Genomic DNA, 21,994 nt, shown 5'->3' with positions numbered 1-21,994 from the left:
GCGAATGAAAATATTCTATGTCGATATTTTCTGAAACGTAAACAGGAAGTTGAACACCGGAAATTGTAGTCATATAAATATACAAAAATAAAGCCATAACCTCCGTGGTGGCAGTAATCAACATCGCTCTTTTATGGCATTTTTTAAATTAGTTGAGCCTGAATAATTTAGTAGAACCAGAAAGTTGTTTTGCATTTTTGGTGGTGGTTTCACGTTTCAAAAGTGGGGCTTCTGAGTGGTGGTTTCAGTGCTCGTGCGAAGTGAGGTTTTATTGTGAAGGGCGGGGTCGCGCCGTGGAGAAACAGTTATTAACTCTTTTAAGCAACTCTAATGGGATGAAAACAAACTTTAACAGCGGAATGGTTGTTTTTGTCCAAACAGCAATCCAAACAGAAGAGACTCGGAAGTCTTGGGCCCCGCCCTCCTCCGTCTCCTACATAAAAGCGCCCTTCCCTTCTTCTTAGGTGACAACTACCATCCTTCAAGACCCTTTCCCTTACTTCCGTACTTCAGGGTTGCTTCCACCACATCTCTTTAAAAGCCGAGATTCGCTCGTCGCCATGGTGACACATGGCAGTTATGGGCTGTAGACTAGAAGGACCACAAGTTATTTGCACGGCAGTCCACGCGTGTATACTGTCCACACAGAGACGCAACGCAAGTCCGTGTAGGTCCACCTGAGAGTCGGGGAGGGTGTGTAAGACAGCCGTGCGCGTACGTGTTAGAACGGTTAAAAGGAAATACATTTTCTCCTCTTTGATTGCCTTTTTTGTGGCACAAATGGAAAGAAAAGAAACATTTCGAAGCCCATTCCCCACACCGAGATGTCTGGCGGCGGCGGCGCCCGCAGGGAAGCCGAAGTTAACCCATCCGGGAAAAGCCATTCTTGCAGGTACGTGAAGTGACACAAAATGTATGACAGTTTGATAACTTTTCTTTTACTTACTTTGCGTGTTTGTTAGGGTGAAACCAATATTAGTCAAGTATTCTTAGTAGTCAATTAAATCACAAAAGTGTGTCACATTTCAGCAACCGTTTTTATTACAGTATATCTTCTCCAAAGGACAATGCTATAGAAGTGAAACGTAGATATTACAGCCTGTATAGATTCCTTCCCACTTTTATAGTCTAAATGGCTCACACAAATGAGTAGACCAGTGAACATAAACAGCCAATATATAGTGTGAGGTCATTGTTATCTTGCACTGTCAGTGTTATTCACCAAAGCTGCACAGGTTGTTACTAGCATCCTCTTCCACTCTTCCATGATGACATCACTGGTGGAGTGTCACGTTGAGTTCTTTGAGGAGCTCAGTTGGGTTCAGTTCTGGGGTCTGGAGACATACTTGGCCACTCTATCATCATCATCATCACAAGGAGGTTCGGTGTCATTACCAGTGTCACTGCACGTTGGATTTGCCTCAATGAGCCTCAGCACTCATGCAGCCCCAGACCATGACACTACCACCACCATGGTTGACTGTAGGCAAGATACAATTATGTTGCCAGATGTTTAGACAATGGTGGGTGTGTGTTCAGTCTTTTTCAGTGGATAATAAATCTATACTGCTATACAAGCTGTATCCTTGAGTAAAATGTACTGCAATAAAAATGGTTGCTGGACTGTGAGGGGAGTATTTACTTTTGTGAAAGGTTGGGTTTTGTTTGTGATACTAAGTATTCATATCAAGATGAATTTACATTGAAGTGCTACTCAAATACTGGGGCGGGTCTGCCTGAAGGGAGGGAGCGTAAGAGGCAGGGAGGACGTTTGGATATAAGACCTATATGTATGAATTTGTCACATGAATATGCTTGTATGCTTCACTGCTCTCCGTTTGGTTGCATTTCGCTGGTTTCGGTTTCGAGTTCAGTCTGTACAGTACAGATAATGATCAGTTTGCCAATAGTATTTCAAATCATGCAGGCGCAAAAACATGTTTGTCCCGCAGTGGAAAGATTTGTCAATGCAGCAGCCCTTCCTGTAGGTGTGCATTTGGGTGTGCAGCTTCCCGACCTATAGGATTGTTTTTCCCTTGTAAGGTCATCACATGTGCCATTGTATCATGGTTGTGTGTTTTGTATTTATGCAAAGAACAAAAAATGTAATGTGTCCTGTAAAGATATTGTGTTTATTAGTCATGACCGTGACCTTTTGACTCTGTGCTGAAGCTGGACAAGCAGGCTTTTCAGGCTTGCAGACATCTTGTCTGAACCTCAATTACCTGCTGAGGTGATGTAATTTATATAAAATATCAATTGTGGTGCACTGTGCTATTTAATGCTGTTATCGTGATGCATTGGAGCAATACCTCTCTGCTGAGAAATTTAGAAACACTCTAAAAGGAACTTGTTGGGATTTACTGTGTGTGTGAGAGCAAGAGACTGACTGCTAAAACTAATGATTGTTTTAACATAAACAGTAAAGCCTTGTTTATTTTATTATCTGTTTTCCTGGATGCACTGTTCTTTCTCCATCGTGTTGTCATTCCTGTGACCTCCTGCTGTTATGTTGTTGATCAGCACTTCCAGATGATTGGAGTGGCGCCTTCAGCGGGGTTTCTAATGCAGTCGGAACAGGCTGTCACTTGATTTTCGCAGAGTGTGTGTGCATACAGCAGTTACACTGTTTACCGATCATTGAAAATATAATGGGAATTGTGGGCAAGACAACACATCTTTCTATCATACAGTAACTTGTGTATTTAATATTTTGTTTAACAACTCAGTATGGGGCTTTAGCACGCAGGCCTCACAGCTAGGAGACCCAAGTTCGATTCCACCCTTGGGCATTTCTGTGCGGAGTTTGCATGTTCTCCCCGTGCATGGGTGGGTTTCCTCCCACATTCCAAAAACATGCTAGGTTAATTGGTGACTCCAAATTGTCCATAGGTATGAATGTGAGTGTGAATGGTTGTTTGTCTATATGTGCCCTGTGATTGGCTGGCGACCAGTCCAGGGTGGACAACGCCTCCCGCCCGAAGACCGCTGGGATAGGCTCCAGCAGGCCTTCGACCCTCGTGAGGATAAGCAGTAAAAAATGAATGAATGAATGCAGTATGGTGCAAATTGCAACCACAATAATACGCTTAGTGTTAAACAATTATAAATAAGTGAGTTGTCCAAAATCTAGCCTTGATAGGGGAATTTAGACACTTAAAAGTTGTCTTAGAAAGCCCTACTTGGCATGGCATTTTGTGTTTCTGTAGCTTTAATGCGAATCTCCTGCTGCCTGGCTCCAAGAAGTGCTATTATGCACTCTATCCACTTCTTACGCAGAGCATACATGGTAACTCTGCACTTGTGTAACAGTGGTTACCCATGCAATCAGCGCTAGCCATCGAGCTAAAAGCTAGAGCTGTTAAACGAAAAACGAAATTATCAAACTTACATTTCTGGAGCTGACTGGCTGATAGTTGGCAGAGTTTCAGGCTATTCGGGCTATATTTTAAGATGTGTAGTGAAGTAGTTTTTTTTTTCAACCACACTGTTTGCCCTGAAGTGTTGGGCATATGCAGGACAGGCTTATCTAGCTCGTATCTAGTATCATGTTCATGTCCTTCATATTGGCATAGAAACACATAGCTCCAAATGTGACAGTTTTTAAGCACCTTTTTTCAGTCAAACGTGGAGCAACCGTGTGATGGGGATGATAGTTTCCTCACGTTTTGGGCTAAACAGACTGTAGGGACATGTTTTTTCTTTCGGCTTTTTCCTGATTACAGAGTTGCCACAGCGGATCTTTTTGATCCGCATACTGATTTTGGCTCGAGTCCTTTAAATTCCAGATGCCCTTCCTGACGAATACCGATGATGCTTACAAGTGGAGATTCAAACCTGAGGCTTCGGCTCATTAACATCATTTAAAAGTATATTTTGCATAAAATGCCTCCAAAAACAAAAGCATTGTGCAAGTGTACCTAATGTCTGGTGAGGTGGAAACCAACAAGAGTCCACATATTTTTTTCTATGGAATTCACTCCTATTGTTTGATGCTATTCTCTCTGTCACTATGTTGGGAATCCGTCCCCTCCCGTCCCTTCCCCCTCACCCCGTCAGTCCTCAGCAGCCTGAATGACTGGCTGGAGGCCCCATGTCGCACCCTCTTCCCTACCCTCGTTGAAGCTCTTTTCCAGCCTGTCCGTCCAGTTTTGCAATGACAGCAGCATTGCACTGTGGCTGTCGCAAGTCCTCCGGCCTCCCTGCCAAAGATATTGAGTGGAGAAAAAAAACAACACAATTTAGGTTAAGAAGAATGAGTGCATCACCTCTCGCTGTATGATGCTTAGCGTTCTCTGTATGAAAGGAAGGACCCTGTGCATGGGTGCATGCTAGAGGGCTCTAAGTAGACAAAGCAAAGAAGTAGAAGGTCAAATCTTAATGCACTGCAGCCCACATACAGTACATAGACAGTTTCCAAAGCTCTCTCCAATCCCATTGGCTAGTCCAGCTCCTCTCACACTGCTGATGGCTGAAGTTGGGAAACGGAACGAGGGCGGGTTTTATCCATGCGAGGCCTGAGGGAGAGAAATGGACTTTGCATTTGTTGTTCCATTTAGAACCTTTTTCATCTTGCTTGTTTTTTTTTAAATAGATTTATATGTCAACCATAACAGTATTTTTGAAATGCCGTTTTTTTTTGCCATTCTTTTGCTTTCTCCACCCTCAGGCAAAACAGAGAGTCTTTCTGAGTGGTTGTCTCCTCTCGGGCTCAGAGGGCTTGTCAAAGTGTGCGCTTATTTCCTCAGTTCCTTTCGTCACTCGGTGCATTCACCTCAAGCTCAACCGCCTAACAGCTCGTCACAATAGTAAAATGGGAGCCTAGCTTGCTAGTTTTTATTTATTTCATTTATTTAGTTCATTTGTCAACAGCAATTTGTAGAAACCAAACCAAATAATACCCTGCAAAAATGGCACAAGTACAGCAAAAAGGCGCAATGTAAAAATTAATCCTCGCTAGATCATGGTTCATGATGTAGCATGCCCTCACACTATCGGGATTTTTTTTGGGGGGTGTCGGTGTTCGGTGAGACAAGGGCCGGAAGCGAATTATATCACAATAGGCACAATAATGACAACATAATAATCATAACAATAGCAAGGGCTACTGTTGGGGCCATAACACATGACAAGCTCAAACTCAGCTTTGAACCTATGATGTCACTTCCTGGCCTCTACCACTAAGGTCCACTAGGGAACGCATTTACTGTGACACACATAAACAGGAGTTAAATGGCTTTACTTTTATTATGTCCACTTTATTGGCTGTTAAGCCATTTGAAGCCTCCATTACAATACATTGATGAGACAATAGCCACCACAGGAAGTAGTCTGTGTGAGTCTATGTTATCATATTTATGTCTCGGATTATATCTACTAGATTGGGGAATACAAATGTAAAGGTGACTATATGGATGGTATTTAATCATAAAGCTAGAAGATTGTAAACAGGTTTTCTATGCCATAACTCCAAAAATTAATAATATGGAATCCTATTGAAATCACACATTTTTCACAATATATATATTTTCTGGGGTTAACATGACTTCAATGAGTGGCCTAAGGGTTAAAATTATCCCTGATTAAATGTTTAATTCATAGCAGCTAAATCGTGAATGATATATGCATGCATAAAATCACTTCCTTGTCATGACACTCCATAACAGCTGTGTCCACAGTGTTGGATGCTCGCCGAAGTGATAAATAAAGCTTTTAGTATCATAACGCGTCACTTCTCGTCGACCAAACCAGCTAAAATGAATAGTACCCGTCATGTGAAATGCAACATGTATGCTGCAACCTGTCGTTTGTTGAAACAGTTGTCATGTAAAATGAATCATCTGTGTGGGACTCCTCATTAAGAAGAATCAGTGAGCCATCAGGGAGTGTTGGCTAGCAGGACAGAGGCAGCCGTAAAGGCCACACCGAAATGAATAATTCTTTTCATCATCTTCATGACCGTAAATACTGTATTGTACAGGTCTATTTATAGGAAGCTTCCTGTTTGAAGCATACATGACTCCTCTGGCTTTATTCTTCAGCAGGAAATATGGACATAATCACATTTTCTTTTATCACCCCCCCGAGAGTTTAAAATGAACATCATTTGGATAAATAATTAATTAATTGTGCGACTTATTAATTGGCTGGCACAAACACACAAGCATACATGATGATGATGGCTGTGCATTATTCATTGTTTGTATTTTAATTGTATTGCCTGCTGGCTAATAGAGCTGCCATACTTAGATTCGATAGAATGTCACATGGATTTTCCAACAGGACGTTATTAGACCAGCCGTGTCGAATGCTCATTAGAACCATAGACACAGGTAAAAGGGATGCTAAGGAACTGTTCCTCCCCATCAGCTGTTTGTTTGTGTGCTCACCTGGCCTCTCTGGAGCATCCATGTAGTAAACATGCACAAAATATTCCAGTTAATTGTATACAACATGTGTGATACTGTATAGGTGAAAAAGCCTGTTGTTAATATCAACTTCAGTCTTTGCTCTAGTTTTGACCACATTACCGATGTTGTAGAAAATGCTAAAATGCTAAAGCTGCTTACCATTTATAGACGTCTTGAAGTAACCACTTTTCTTGAGAAACTTTGGACTGACCCGTCTCTACTTCCGGATCGGATTCGGGATCCAACACATATGTGCTGTATGTTAAATGCGGACATTTTAAAAAGATAAACCACCATTTATTATCAACTCCTATTCCTATCAATTCGGTAGCTATCCGGAAGTCCTCCTGAGCACTTGGGAGTGTGACCAACCACAGCGTAGTGGGTGTGCATGTAAACGTTCTGTGGGTGGAATACTTTAAATTAAAACAGACTGTTTTTATGGAAAGCGCGAAATCCAAGATATACAGCTGGAATAGGTGCAGATTCTGGAAGATCTACGTAATAGGTCTCCTTTAAAGGGGACCTACCTGAGGAGAGATATGCTGCTTGGTGGAAGCTGAGTTTTTGGACAAGAATTGGAAGTTTTTCATTGGACTTTAAAAAGCTAAGCTCATAGAGCATTTGAAACAGGTGTTCAGGCCAAGTCCGACTGGTAGGAGGCCTCAGAAGACCCTAGACACCTTGGAGAGACTGTGTCTCTCAATTGGCCCGGATTGATTCATGAATGGATGGATGGAAACACAATAAAATGCGTACCAAATGGAACCAAATAATACCTGTTGGAAATTGAGTTTTGGTTCAACAAAACAAATACTTTTTTTAACTTTGGAAAGTTGGGATAGAAAACAATTGGGACAGTTCTTATAATTTGAGATTCTCTACCTTTTTAGAAATACAATACAAAACCTGACCGAACCATATTTGCTCAGTAAAAATGGGGTTTTGGTTCAACAAGGCTAAAAACTTTGTTATTTTGACATTGATCAAGATGGCTTGGATGTTGTGTCTACGGAGATGGCAAGCGTGTTTTTCCATTTTCCATCTTAAGAGCCTCCCCAGCAAATTTCCAGTGAGTCTGACAAGCCACTGCCTCTTTGCTCCGAATATCAATCCAATGCCATTTCCATTTCTTTCCTGTGTAATAGCAAGTGTCAAGGATCTATGTTGATGCATTGATTTTATGACCGTGTGAGACGAGTCGCTAGGGGAATGAGGATGGAGGATGGGATTGGTGCGGCACGATAAAGATTAATGGCCATTTGGCACAACATGTAACCCACGTTTGGCCATTCCACTGGAGTCATCTCTAATATGTGGTTAAGTGTGTGAGACGGTGGGAATGGCTGCAAAAATGGACCAGACAAAGCAAAGATGTATTGTCCTTGTGATCCTCATAGGCTGTTTTAGAGTCTGAAGATTTATCATCATGTGGTTCTGATTGGCTGCTAGTCGGTTCTCTTGTACTGTAGACTCATGAATGAGGTTGATTGTTTCCTGTTCCTCGAGGCGCAGCGACCCGATTAGCACAGATCATCACGACTGGTATGGCGTGTTGTGAAGCTCATGTGACTTCAGTTAACCCTTGATGGGCTGACCTGCTGTGTGACGCACGGTAGCAGAAGTGGTTGCATTACTTAAAGCTGCTGTATGTCACCAGATCAAAATTACACTTTATTTTTTTCAAGGAAAAAATATAAGAACACCACCAACAGCTAGTATATGTTACCAACATAACATTGGTAACGACTACCGTTCAGGCTGTCAATCATGACAAAAGAGCTCTTAGAAACACATGATATATTCCTGTTGAACCAGTGAGTGATGGATGCTTTTCCAACAATGACTTTCTAACATAATATTATTCTTTTGTTGCATGTGTGTTTATTAATGAGCTGTAGTTAGACCGGGAGGAGGGCAGGATATAATGCTTGCAGCTCCTCTACACCGCTGCAAACAGCAGCTTTGGATGGCAGTTGCTGAGGGTTTTGTACATTGTGGTTTCACTTGAGTTTTTGTGTTGATGTCTGTTAAGAAAAGTGGCTGTTACACTGGGAACTGCCAACAATTGAGATTATGTTGTCTTATTTACTATGTCTAATACAGTCATGGGAAAAAATGATGAGACCACCGTTGTTTCTTCAATTTATTGAATTTATTGAATTAAAGGTTTGGACAGATGATAACAAAATAGCTCATTAGAGTTTAATTTAAGTGCTGATATCTAGCAACTTGCATGGTTTTCTTGATAATAACCAAAATCAAGTTCTTACATCAATAGCTATAGCATTATAGCATTAGCTATAGCATATAGCATAGCTGTAGCATTGTAGAAAATGAAACTCATATGAGATATTTTTGTTGTCATCATTACATTTGTCCAAATAAAGGTACCTTTAGTTGTGTCAGGCGTTAAAATGAACAAGAAACTGAAATTTTTCTATGACTGTATGTCTTATTTTCATTGATTATATCCACTATTTTTGGTAATACAAATGTAAAGGGCACTATAGGGGTGTTATGTCATGTCTAGAGGGCTCCAATAATGTTAACATTTTTATTTAGGAGATTGTAAACAGGTTTTCTATGGCACAACTATGAAAATATTCAATTTATTAATTTTGTACTGAATTCTACTTGTCAGAAATTCACTTGATGCCCAGTCCAGGGTGTCAGCTGGGATAGGCTCCAGCATACCCGCGACCCGAGTCAGGATCAGCAGCATAGAAATTTGATGTATGGATGGATGGATGGCCCAGTCAATGGTCTCTTCACAATTGCTCTGTGCTTGACTGGCTATCAGTCCAGTGTGCCATAGATCAGATAGGGTAGGCTCCTTCTCCTGTATAGAAAAAAGGCGAAACTGCAAAAAAAGAAAAGACCGGAACCATGTTTTTTTTTTAAAGGCATTTTTTTACAGCTCTTTATTAGATTGAAGTAAAAGCTTTATTGATTTCCCATCAATTACATTTGCCCCCACCCCCTGACAGATGGCCAGATAGAAGTAACAGCATGCTGAGTAAATGTGATCAGGTATGTTTGGCTGTGGATAAAAAGAAGGTAGTGCTCATTTTCCTATCGTATTTCTTTTCAGATTATTATACTCCAGGATTTGAAGGGGCGTTAATTCCAGCAAACATTTCCCACTTGGAATCCACTTCTGTGTTGGCATTTATGGCATTTAAGCATTTTTATTTTCTTGTTTCCCCCGTTGGATGTTGTGTCTGCTTGTGTGTTTGTAGCCAGATAATGTGTGAGTGTTACAGTGTGCTTTTGTGTGTGTGTGTCATTGAGTTAATGGAGGGTCTTGGCCTGTGTAATGGAGCCCCTCCCAGCAGGCTACATGATTTAATTAATGTCAGCCTTCTCTGTATCCTCCTTACTGCCCCTGTGACTCATCGGTATTGTGCATTAGGCAGTACAATTTCGGGCAGCCTCCCTGAATCTATGCCAAAGTGTCTGGCTTCAGTTTAAACTCCTTTGCTTCATTTTCGTATTTTCACAAGCTTCAGCTTTGCTATTTTTCCAGACAGTGAACATGAGAATTCCTGATTCGACCTGTAATTTTTTTCGACTCCTCTGACAACATGGCCGCTGTGGTTTGGTTTTGAGTTTGATTCACCTTCTCCCAGCTTGTTCCTGTCCCTCACTCGCCAGCGCAGCTTTCAATGTTTATGGAGGGAAAGTAATTTTCAGAGTGGCTGTAATGATCCATGACGTAATGGCACCTTGTTGTCATTCAGGGACGGGCCACTGAAGCATGCAGACTGTAGCTAAGATAGGCTACAGGCTGAATGACCGATGTTTCCGATAGTATTGATACATTTCATTAAAATAGTTTCCTTTGTTTCTTGTATTTGCAGGTGGCATTGCAGGCGGAATTGAGATTTGCATCACCTTCCCCACCGAGTATGTGAAGACCCAACTACAGCTGGACGAGAAGGCCAACCCTCCTAAATACAGAGGAATAGGTGGGTGTATTATATGGGATTGACTTGTTAATGTTATTTGTAGGTTTTTATACTAAACATGTTCACATTTTGTGTGATTAAAACAGTGCTTGAGCATGGGATACCTCAGTCTTTTACGATGCAACTTGAATTAAAAATAATAGGAAACTACCTAATTTGACATCAGGTAGTGCAAGAAGAGTCCAACATTTATTTACAAGTGTGTTGGAAAACCTTAAAGGGGACCTATTATTATGCTTTTTTCCACTTTTCGGACCTATTAATGTTGATAGAATGTTGTATTCTTATGTTAAACGATGCCAAAGTTTCAAATAATGAGGTTTTGAATTTGAAAGTTAGACCTGAAAGAAGTTTGGGGTGGCTCTGAATGCTGTGTTTCAGAGTGACGTCACAGTGAAGTCACTGGCTGAATGGGCGTACTCTGGTAGCTGTAGGCCTGCCATGGCACCTCCTCCCATTCTGTGTGGAAGTGGTCATATTTGGTCTTCTTACTTTGTCCTTCTTTCCCACTCCTTTTTCGCCACTTATGTTTATAATAAACTAGAGGCTAACTAGTTGGCTTGCTAGCATCTTATGCTTACATCCATGGCCTGCAGTGATCCCGTATCCAATAATAGGAGTGTCAAGGTGACTATAGGGGTATTGTTTCATGTCTACAGGACTCTAATATAGTAAGTAAAAAAAAACTCATAAGCAGATGTGCTATGTAGTGACAACAAATATATTCAGTTTTTATTTCATGGAAATTCACTAATAACGGTCGGGTCTGGAACCAATTAACTGCGATCTCTAGGTACTTACGGTAATACATGGGGCTCGGTCTCGGACCATGCTCCTCACCAACTGAACCCCACATGAGCAAGCACTTGGTGACAGAGGCAAGGAAAAACTCAAGCAGAACCAAGGCTCTGTGGGGTGGCTGTCTGTCTCTTTGTTGTTGTTTGAGTGTCTCTTTAAGCCTTCTAGTTGTGGTCAAAATAAGTCCGATTTTTTACAATTTAATCCTCGCACAAAAATAACCACAATACTCATCAAAATGTGTAAGTTGTGATTCACATAATGAACAAATAACTGTTTTTATTTTTTAACTTGAATTTAGAAGTCTTTTGGCATTTATTGTTATTGCTGTTTAAATTAAAACTTTTCATTCATTCATTAATTTTCTACCACTTATCCTCACGAAGGTTGCGGGGGTGCTGGAGCCTATCCCAGCTGTCTTCGGGCGGGAGGCTGGGTACACCCTGGACTGGTCGCTAGCCAACACACATATAGACAAACAACCATTCACACTCTCATTCATACCTATGGACAATTTGGAGTCGCCAATTAACCTAGCATGGTTTTGGAATGTGGGAGGAAACCGGAGTACCCGGAGAAAACCCACACATGCACGGGGAGAACATGCAAACTGGCCGAGGGTGGAATCGAACTCGGGTCTCCTAGCTGTGAGGCCTGCGTGCTAACCACATGTCCACCGTGAAGTCCTAAATTCAAACTTGAAACACTAATATAAAATGTTGTCATCACTACTCGCCCTGCCTTGTAGGAACTCATTATCTAATTACCCATCATCCTCTGGTGTATTAGGTATACTGGGCAGACTGTGAATGTTTTTGTCACCTGAAAAACATACACACACCCAGGATCTGTTGATGTTGGCTGAGTCTCGGGGAGCATGCTAATGAGCGCTCCTGACAGCTGCTGCTTTTTCTGCTCTCTCGTATGAGAGTTTTTCATGTCGAGACGGATAAACAATTTAATCGCCACTAGTGTAAATAGGCTACTTCTCTTTACTAACGCACTCATCGATAAAGTAATTATGAAGTAACGAGTCTCCTCCACTGCAGAAATGTCGTCCTATTTCACATGACACTGTTCGGTTGCACTAAAACGGTGACTTGTGTGTTGCAGGTGATTGCGTGAGGCAGACTGTACAGGGTCATGGCGTCAAAGGACTCTACCGAGGCCTCAGCTCGTTGCTCTATGGATCCATTCCTAAATCAGCAGTGAGGTATGTAAAAGGAGGCGGTCACTGAAAACAGGATTTCATTAGCTAGATCTATATGAGGAGTAACAGCTGGCGGATGTTAGCTAACCACTGGGTAAATGGATGGTGCAGTTTATTACATTCACTTCCTCTTATCGTAAAAGTGATATTTATTAACACAAAGGCCACACAATAGCACCTGTTTGCGTATGTTGGGTCTTTATTAGTGTGTGAGTGAGAATAGTGAGTAGAAAGTTAAATATTTCAGGCTTTTTAACACATAAAGAACACAGAGACTCTGCCTTGCTGACGTCTACCTGGAACCACTAACTCACGCACTCCAATTATTCTAGTCCATTACCCACAATGCAAAGCAGAAATGCCATGCCACTGTTGAGAGTGATGATGTTGTTGTTCTCTCACAGCAGTGACATTTACAACCTGTCAAATGTAAGCACACACATGCACACAAGACAGGGTTTTATTCTCATTCTGGTTTAATTTCGTGTCATTTTCTCTAGTCTGTAGGCATATCTGTATGTGTGTGTGTGTGTGTGTGTGTGTGTGGTGGCTCAACAACATATGTGTGTATATGCTTGCCTGTGTGATGGAAAGACAGGTCCAGTCAGGCGGAGCAAAGATGCCACTCAAATCCAGGCAGGGTCTCTCAGTGGGCCACGGTCTTGGAGGATTTGTCAGTGTGTGTGTATGAGTGTGCTTGTCTATGTACGTAGAAACCAAGATGAGTTTTACACCGCGGTGGCGATATTTTGTTTTATTGTTGCTATATACATATAATGTTTAAAAGGTATTAAACTGCGTTCTGTACTTATTAAAAAAAGGAAGGAGACACGTTCATCGTCTGTGCCTGTGTTCTATGAACCAATAAACCGCCTACACACATAATAAAAATCATTAAAGGATTTCAAGGCTGGAATCTGACTATAGTGTACCAACTCTAAAAGAACCACTATCCATTCTTTACAGAGACTCAGTCACTAACATTTGGATGTAATCATTTTCATCGAAAAACTGGGGTGTTAACTGTAGGAGGGATTTCCTGTATATTAGGGGTCTCAAACTTGCAGCCCGCGGGCCAAATGCGGCCCGTGAGACGCTAGTTTGAGGCCCCCACCTTGATACCAAAGTTTAATGTTGAAATGACAGCTTAAAGCTGTGTGCACACCGGACACAATTAACATGATTTTGCCCCACCCATACTGTTACCCTACCCTGTTACCCCGCCCTGTTTTGCTTTGGATTAGCAATGAAGCTAAAGGCTTATGACGCTGGGTACAAATAAATGCAGGAAATTATTTGGAATAAAACGGAAAATACACGTCAAGATAAAGCATCTCATGAAACATGTTGTTAAAGTTACGACGCTGCTCCCAGATGGAACTGAGTACGATGCTAACTTGCTAATTGGGTAAAATTATTACGTTTCATTAATGTTCATGTTAAAGGTTAAATAACTGTTAATACTGTACATTTGAATCTGAAAAAAATAATTTCTCTACCAACTGTATGTGGTTTCTTACGTTTTTCTTATTGGCTGTTATTATTTTACTTATTTATTACTGATTGATTTATTGTCTTTATTCTTAATTTGTTTATTTTTTTATCTTATTTTGTGTATAGAAAAATAAAAATTAAGATATTTGAGAAAGGTGGAATGTTTTATCAGATATTTTGGTGTGGAAAACCGTAACCAAAGTACTGAAAAAGTGTAGGATATAGCAGAAGCAAAAGCATTGAAGATAGTTTTTTTTAATTGATTTTTTTTAATAAATGCATTTGGGTTTTTTTTTTTTTTTTAAATCCTGATGCGGCCCGGCTTCACCCAGAACCTACCAGGCACTTGACAAATGTGTATGGTTTAAGTGCCTCAAGAAAAATACACTGCTTTAATTCCCAAGTAATGTTAATTTAACTTAAAGGAACCTTTTACATCAGTATTGTTAACACATAGAATTATGATTAATAGTAAACTTATACTGCAAAATGACTACATCCATAAGAATACATAGAAAAATGTTTTCTACTGTTTTATCTGAGTTCTCTTCCAAAGGAATAAAATATTGGTGATTTTCCATTAAGTCGTCTTTTTATAATGACTTTTTGCCTTCCATCCATGTCCCCATCACTTTACTCTGCTCGCCTCCTCGCCTCTCACCACCCCCTTTCTTTCTCCCCCATCCCATTAGCTGATTGCTTGCACGCCATCATGTGCTGCACAGTGTCCTACTGGGTCATCATAAAGACAGGCAAAGGGCTGCTGACCCCTTCTTCCCCTCAACATTTCATTCACGTCGCTATTGCTCTCCCCGGCCTCCTTTACTTAAATTAGGTACAACTGTGTGTGTGTGACCCCTGCCTGGCTAAATCAAGCAGCCCAATGTAATATGTGGCCGCCCATTACTTCATTTGAATAGAAAAGGCCTTGCTCAGGGCTGGATGATATATTGATATTTTTTAAAATGCTAATAATTATTTCAAGCATGATATATATATATAAAAAAAGCTTATCGTTCATACTGATATAGGCTGGATTGGATGCAGAGGTCTCATGTTTGAAGATGGCACCGGCCAATTGCAAGCTAATTACAGCAGCTCCGTATATCTTCTGTGGCGTTTTTAGTGTCTAATAGTGCTTTATTTATTACTTTCTTGTTGTTTTTGTGCCATACCGACTCCTTAAGTAAGTGTGCAGCTATGGGTGTTCATCTTGTAATGTTTGGAGCTTGCCGCTTTTTCTATTGTTTATGCTTGGTAGTAGCAGCTGTTAGCTTTGAGCACCCCTTCGCTACGGCGAAAGATCAGATATCCCAGTGGAGATATGGAGGCGATATAAAGGTTGCTGAATAAAGACGCTATCAACCATATTTACTGCCTGTCATAATGGGGAATGTGAAATGGAAGCGCTAACGGCGCTAACCCAGCTACAGAGTGAGTGTGGCTAATTGCACCGAAGATTGAATATTGTATTTAACTTAATTAATTCATTCATTTTCTACCGCTTTTCCTCACGAGGGTCGCATCATGGGTTTGCTGGAGCTTATCCCAGCCTTCTTTGGGCGAGAGGTGGGGTACAGTGTACGACCAGTCCAGGGTGTACTACACCCTGGACTGGTCGCCAGCCAATCACAGGGCACATATAGACAAACAACCATTCATACCTATGGACAAATTGGAGTGGCCAATTAACCTAGCATGTTTTTGGAATGTGGGAGGAAACCGGAGTACCCGGAGAAAACCCACGCATGCACGGGGAGAACATGCAAATTCCACACAGAGATGGCCGAGGGTCTCCTAGCTGTGAGGTCTGCGCGCTAACCACTTGACCTTATCTATATTTATTTTTAAAAAGATCATTTATTTCAATGGCTATTTTTCTAGAAGATTCTTTAAATTTTAATAAAACTTTGCGTGATATTTGGCTTAGACTTTTGTTGAAACTCAGTTTGTGGAAAAATATCAACATACTAAATATGTCTGGGATATGAGTTTTGGTCCATATCACCCAGCCTTAGCTTTGCTACACGTCTTAAAATCCATCATCTGACAGCTTCAGTGGAAACTATATGTTTGAAAATGTTGTTTTTCTTCCGTGAAGCGAATAGGCTAACCTGTGAACAATGAAGCCCACTAGCATAGCTTTTATTGCGATGTTTGAAGTGAGTTATTATTAACAGTCAGAAAAATCCCCCTAAAAACAGAGGCGATTGTTGCGGCCGTAACCCACAGCAAGATGAAACTCAACTCTGAACCCCCAATGCCACTTCCTATCTGAATTCCAGCATCAAAGACAGATTTTGGTCAACACACTAACAATACAGTATTATGGCACCCCCTGAAACTATATAATAGAATATGTAACCTTTTAACATTGTGACTATATTTCCTTCACATCCTTTCATCCAGCAGCCGACCTTTAATGAAGATTGCTCAGTGCTCTGCTGTTCAGACTGTCAGCCAGGACATGGGGTCATGTTCTAAACCAGGAAGTTTGGTCCATTTCCATCGGTGGTGGACATCGGGAAGTCAAACTGGCAGCTTTAGAGCAACTTGGCTGTCCAAACTAATGAGTAGTGTCGTTTCCAGAGATGCAGTGTAATTTTGAGTGTGCGGAAAGATGTACCTTTTGGGATCCAAACGTGGTCGTGTGTGACAGCGGAACAGATGTGGCGAGTTAATGAGCAGAGGAAAATCTTGCAATATAGAAGCAGATGGAGTTAAAAACGAAAGATTTCAAGTTATTCGTGTGGCACGTAAACATGTTTAGTAGACTGGTAGAAAGCATTCGTCTGTCCTCCCTCGTATCTTTTTGATAGATTTACTGGGCAGCATCACATCTATAAATAACTTTCTGAAGGACACGCTGGCAAAACAATGTTTGATTGCACTGACTTGTCTATCCTTCCGTGGAAGCCTTCGCTTATTCCTCACCAGTTATTCATTTGTAGCGTCTTTTATGACGTCCGTGCAGAGCTTCCAGCACTTTCTCTTTTGAAAGCATTTGCATTGTTCCTTGCTGCTTTTGTTTTATTCTGTGTAACAGAAGTTTTATCATTCATGCCATGAAGTGTTTTCTATATCCTAAAGCACTACTTTTTGGATGTCCCGGTAATAAATAAAGTAAAAAAAAAATAAAAAAAAATCTCGTCACACTGCAATTATTGTGTATTTATAAATTCTTTAATTCTGGCAAATGAGGCCGAGCAGGCCACACAGCTAGGAGACTCGAGTTTGATTCCATCCTCGGCCGCATGCATGTGTGGGTTTTCTCCAGGTACTCCGGTTTCCTCCCACATTCTTCCCAACATGCTAGGTTAATTGGTGACTCCAAATTGTCCATAGGTATGAATGTGAGTGTGAATGGTTGTTTGTCTATATGTGCCCTGTGATTGGCTGGCGACCAGTCCAGGGTGTACCCCGCCTCTCGCCCGAAGACAGCTGGGATAGGCTCCAGCATGCCCGTGACCCTCGTGAGGATAAGTGGCATAAAAAATGGATGGATGGATTTGAGTGTTAAGTTCCTGTGTGATGACTTTAGCATCCTTTGTAGGCTCCAAAACCCTCATGAGGATGAGCGGTAGAAAATGAAATCAAAATTCAAAAACATGCATAACCATGAATGCTTCATCATAAATGACTGGGGATCCAGCTATTTCAGAAATACATACACTTATATATAAAAAATGTTTCTGCTCAGGTTTGGAGTGTTTGAGTTCCTCAGTAACCATGCCAAGGATGAGTCAGGCCGACTGGACAGCACCCGGGGTCTCCTGTGCGGTCTTGGAGCTGGGGTGATGGAGGCCGTGCTGGTAGTTTGTCCCATGGAAACTGTTAAGGTGTGTGACAAGTCAACCTTATTAACACCTGAACTAGCATTTGGACTATTTCATATTTAACATTTTTTTAAAATCATCTCCTAAGGTTAAATTCATCCATGACCAGACTTCAGCAAACCCCAAATACAGAGGATTCTATCACGGAGTCAGAGAGATAGTTAGAGCTCAAGGTATATTCAGGAACATTGAGGCTGACCTCTACTGGGCAAGCACGGTACTGCAGCTTTTAAATAGTGCTACATTTACCTCTTCTTTTCTGCCAGAACAGGTTTGAGAGGTACATACCAAGGTCTCACGGCCACTGTGCTCAAACAAGGGTCAAACCAGGCCATTCGCTTCTTTGTGATGACCTCGCTGAAGAACTGGTACAAAGGTGAGCACACAAGTCTTCCAGATTGTGTTTATGCTGTCACTGTAGGAACCAATTATTAATGTTAGCTTACAAGATTTGAAAAATATGTCGTTAAATTGATGGCACCACCCAGGGGACAAATGATGATCCTATGTTATTTGGAGACCTCATATTTTACAGCGTTCTAATTGCTTATTCCATGTTTTTGTTGGGGATGCTTCAGGCTTTCAGATTAGTGTCATCTCACCATTTCGCTGCATTTCTCAATAATGTATTGTTGTATTATACTTGAAAATTTTACTGCGTCCTCATACCTGTTTAGCTCCTATGAGAGTTAGTGTTGACATACTTATAAGTTATTATGACTTCATAGTGTGTTTTGTCCCTCTCTCACTAGGCGATAACCCCAACAAATATATCAATCCTTTGGTGACCGGAGTGTTTGGAGCCGTAGCTGGAGCAGCTAGTGTGTTTGGTAACACCCCTCTAGACGTCATCAAGACCAGGATGCAGGTACAGCTTTGCCTGTCATATTGATGTTGATTGTGTTCATTGATTACCCTCGACAGGGTCATGCAATAAAAATAGTTTTTTGTCCTCCTTAGGGTCTGGAAGCGCATAAGTATAAGAGCACACTGGACTGTGCTGTGAAGATCTTGCGTTATGAGGGCTTGGCAGCGTGAGTGATGTCTTGTTTATTTATTTGTCTTGTTTATCTAGCTAAATAAAGCAACCAAAACACCAGAAACGGGTCTTTTACACCAGTGGTTCTCAACTGGTTTGGCTGCAATACCCACCATCACCCTTCAATGACAAGCGGTGACCCATATTGACATATTTTTTTTACGTAAAGTTCTCAAAAATCATATTCATGTCACAAATCACATGTATTTATTTACATTATAAATGTAAAACAACTGTTTGCAACATCTTTGAAGCTGCCTAGAGGCTGCTAACATTCCGAGCTGCTACAAGCAAGTATTATATCCCGAACTCTTTCTTCTTTGAGCATGTACGCCGTGCCCAGGAGTCTTTCCTAAGCGTTGGCGCTGTCATTTTGAGCCAGTTGCAAACAGGCCCTTTGATGTAAAGACATTAAAGTGCAGTTTGAATTTGATGTAGGGCAAAATAACACAGTGTGCCAGAACAAAACAAGTTTTATGATCACTTTGATCCACATACTCAAAAATTATTTGAAAAAAAAATGTGTGTAAATATTTTCAGTACATTTTAAATGTGGGGAGTTGAATCAGAGCATTTGCACATGGACTTGGACGAGAAGTGGAAAAATGGCTGATTCAACGCTCATTTGGAGGCCCATTTCTTCTGTTTACCAGCCCTCTGCCCAGGTTGGGTCCAGAGGTCAAACTAAATTAAACAAAATTAAAATTAAACAATGCCTCCATTCTGTGTGTCGGACGGACTACACATTAAATCCACACTCGATGTCCTTCCCTCCCTCTCAAGCTTGACCAAGTCGCCCATAAACTTGGCATGCAAGTGAATAGTGAGATACGTTCACGGACATTGGGTCATTACAGTCTCTGTCAGTGTAAGTCAACAGTGAGCATTATTAACTATGAACTTCTTCTTCCCTCTATGTCCATCTCTAGTTTCTATAAGGGGACCATTCCTCGCCTGGGTCGTGTATGCCTGGATGTGGCCATAGTATTCATCATCTATGAGGAGGTGGTTAAAGTCCTCAACCGAGTCTGGAAGACGGAGTGAGCTGCTGGATGGCTGCTTCCTGCTTCTTTTGCTTGAGTGTAGTAGACTTATTCTATTTTATTGTCATAAAGCAAGGTGCTGAGGCTGAGAGAGAGAGAGAATGTTCAACATGTAGTAACAAAAATGGCAATCTGTCGCCCTCATGCGGCCAGTTGACGTATGTGCAACGTTAGGCAGCTTACACGGGCAATTTAATTAGTTACATAACTTGATTTATGTACTGAAATCACCTGGAATCTTCAAATTGATTACATTTTACACGATAAAGAATATTTAGCTCTACTCAGTTCATAGCCTGATAAGTTCAAATTGTGATTTACTATGTCAGTCGTTCCTTTTTGCAATGAATATTCATTCCTTTAATTATACAAACTACAGTCGCATCCATAAACAAAGCCTTTAACAGAACGATTTAAGATTTTTTTTTTCATACAGTGCAGATTTGATTTCCCAGCATGATACTTTTATAGTAAAGTATTTTATTCTTGTGCCAAATGTCAAACCTGTAGTTTATGGAGTATTTATTGACAGGCGAATGTTGTGTATCCATAGGTTTTTAAGAAAAAAATTATTGCTGTTGTGTCACCTTAATTCAGTCTGGATGGTGTTAAAATATGTTTAAAAAAATAATATATATAGAATATATCCAATTGCTGTATTTGAAGTGACTGTGGGAGCCAACGCAGACCTCAAAGTGCTTTTCAACTTTGGCTTGTTTTATCTGTCTTTTGTTTACATTAATTTTTGAAATTATTGCTTGTGTTTATAATCTTTTTTTTTTTAAGAAATCATGACAATTTAGGATGAAAAAAAATGCTACATTATGGCTGAAATTCCAATAATGTATTAATTTAAAACGTTTACTCATTCTCATGTGAACAGGCTCTTTTAGTGCCATGCTTCATTGACAGCTTACTTAAAATATTTCACTTGTGCCTTTTTACTGATGATTTGAGTAACATGGCTTATTTAACATTCCTGATGACCATACTTAAAAAAAAATCTTCTTTTACCAACACTGTGAAACATGACTGCAAGTATGCAATACATAGTATGCATTTTATGTTTTTCCATTTGGCCAGAGAAAATATGTATAAACGTCAGGTTAATGTGCGTCCTTGAAGCCTGTGGGGCTCGTCTTTGTCTTTGGTGCACTGTGTAATGGTACAAAGAGGAGTTGTAACTCATTAAAAATGAGCGTTTGACAAATTAAAAGTATAATGATTTGTTATTTTGCACCTAGTGAACTTCTAGGTTTGGTTTGTGAAGAAAGAAATTGAGTTATGTCCAATAGAATAACAAAAGACTGATTACTTTGACAAACCTTTGACAAGCTGTTACCAGAGGCCTCATCCTTAGCGGCATCAAACAGTGGCACGATTATCTGACGCTGGCACACACCCAGTGATGAGAGAGCGCTCGTCTCCATGCACAATGAGACTTTATGAGGTGGTCCACCAGCCTCCATTCATCCTATCATCATTATTATCATCATCATCATTTGTTTTTGGCTCTCAGATGTTTGGTCCAATTTCTGCTTCACTTTTCATGTTGGTGACTCACTTTGCTTTTATATTGTTTTCATAAGCAGTTAAAGCCCTTTTTTTTTTTTACATTATTAGAGACATCTGGACATGAAATAACACCCCTATAGTCACATTTACGCATGCAATGCCCAATATAGTATACAAAATAAGAGTAAGCCATTTAAGACATAAATAAGACTTGTGCTCATGTGTGTTACTATAGATGTGTTCCCTGCGGGACCTGAAAGACTGGTCAGGAATGGACTTTTGGGGCTTCAGAGTAGCTTAGTGTGGGCTACAGATGCAAAAGTAGCCTGTGTTTTTATTTGGGAAACACAGTTGTGCTTCATTTATAGCGGTTAATTGGTTCCAGACCTGAATGTTATAAATGAATTTCCACAATATAGGATTCAATTTTAAGAAATGTAATATTTTTGAGCATACAGCATAGAAAATAACCTTCAAAATTCAGTTTTTAATATTATTAGAGCCCTGTAGACATGATATTCTTTGTTTACAATACCTTGCTCAACTCGAGATGGCGCTAGTTAATGATCTAGCGAGCTAACCAGTGAGCCTCACAATTATTTCTTCTAAATGTAAGAATACAAAAACTTACCACTTCCACACGGAATGGGAGGAGACCTGTTTTTTTCCCCACTTTAT

General features: G+C 40.6%; 1 protein-coding gene across 1 annotated transcript; it reads left to right on the top strand.

The window, feature by feature from the left end:
- Window positions 1-326: 326 nt before the first annotated feature.
- Window positions 327-21,003, top strand: si:dkey-178e17.1 (tricarboxylate transport protein B, mitochondrial). The gene is made up of 9 exons (XM_058071764.1): window positions 327-892; window positions 10,274-10,381; window positions 12,293-12,392; window positions 17,584-17,722; window positions 17,808-17,892; window positions 17,991-18,095; window positions 18,472-18,587; window positions 18,680-18,753; window positions 19,688-21,003. Exons 1-9 carry the CDS (start codon window positions 781-783, stop codon window positions 19,800-19,802), a joined length of 954 nt encoding a protein of 317 aa, XP_057927747.1. The 5' UTR covers window positions 327-780; the 3' UTR covers window positions 19,803-21,003.
- The last annotated feature ends 991 nt before the right edge of the window (window positions 21,004-21,994 follow it).

Source organism: Doryrhamphus excisus, chromosome 4 (genome assembly GCF_030265055.1).
Source record: "Doryrhamphus excisus isolate RoL2022-K1 chromosome 4, RoL_Dexc_1.0, whole genome shotgun sequence".
NCBI classification, from domain to species: domain Eukaryota; kingdom Metazoa; phylum Chordata; class Actinopteri; order Syngnathiformes; family Syngnathidae; genus Doryrhamphus; species Doryrhamphus excisus.
This window is presented reverse-complemented; position numbering and strand designations above follow the sequence as displayed.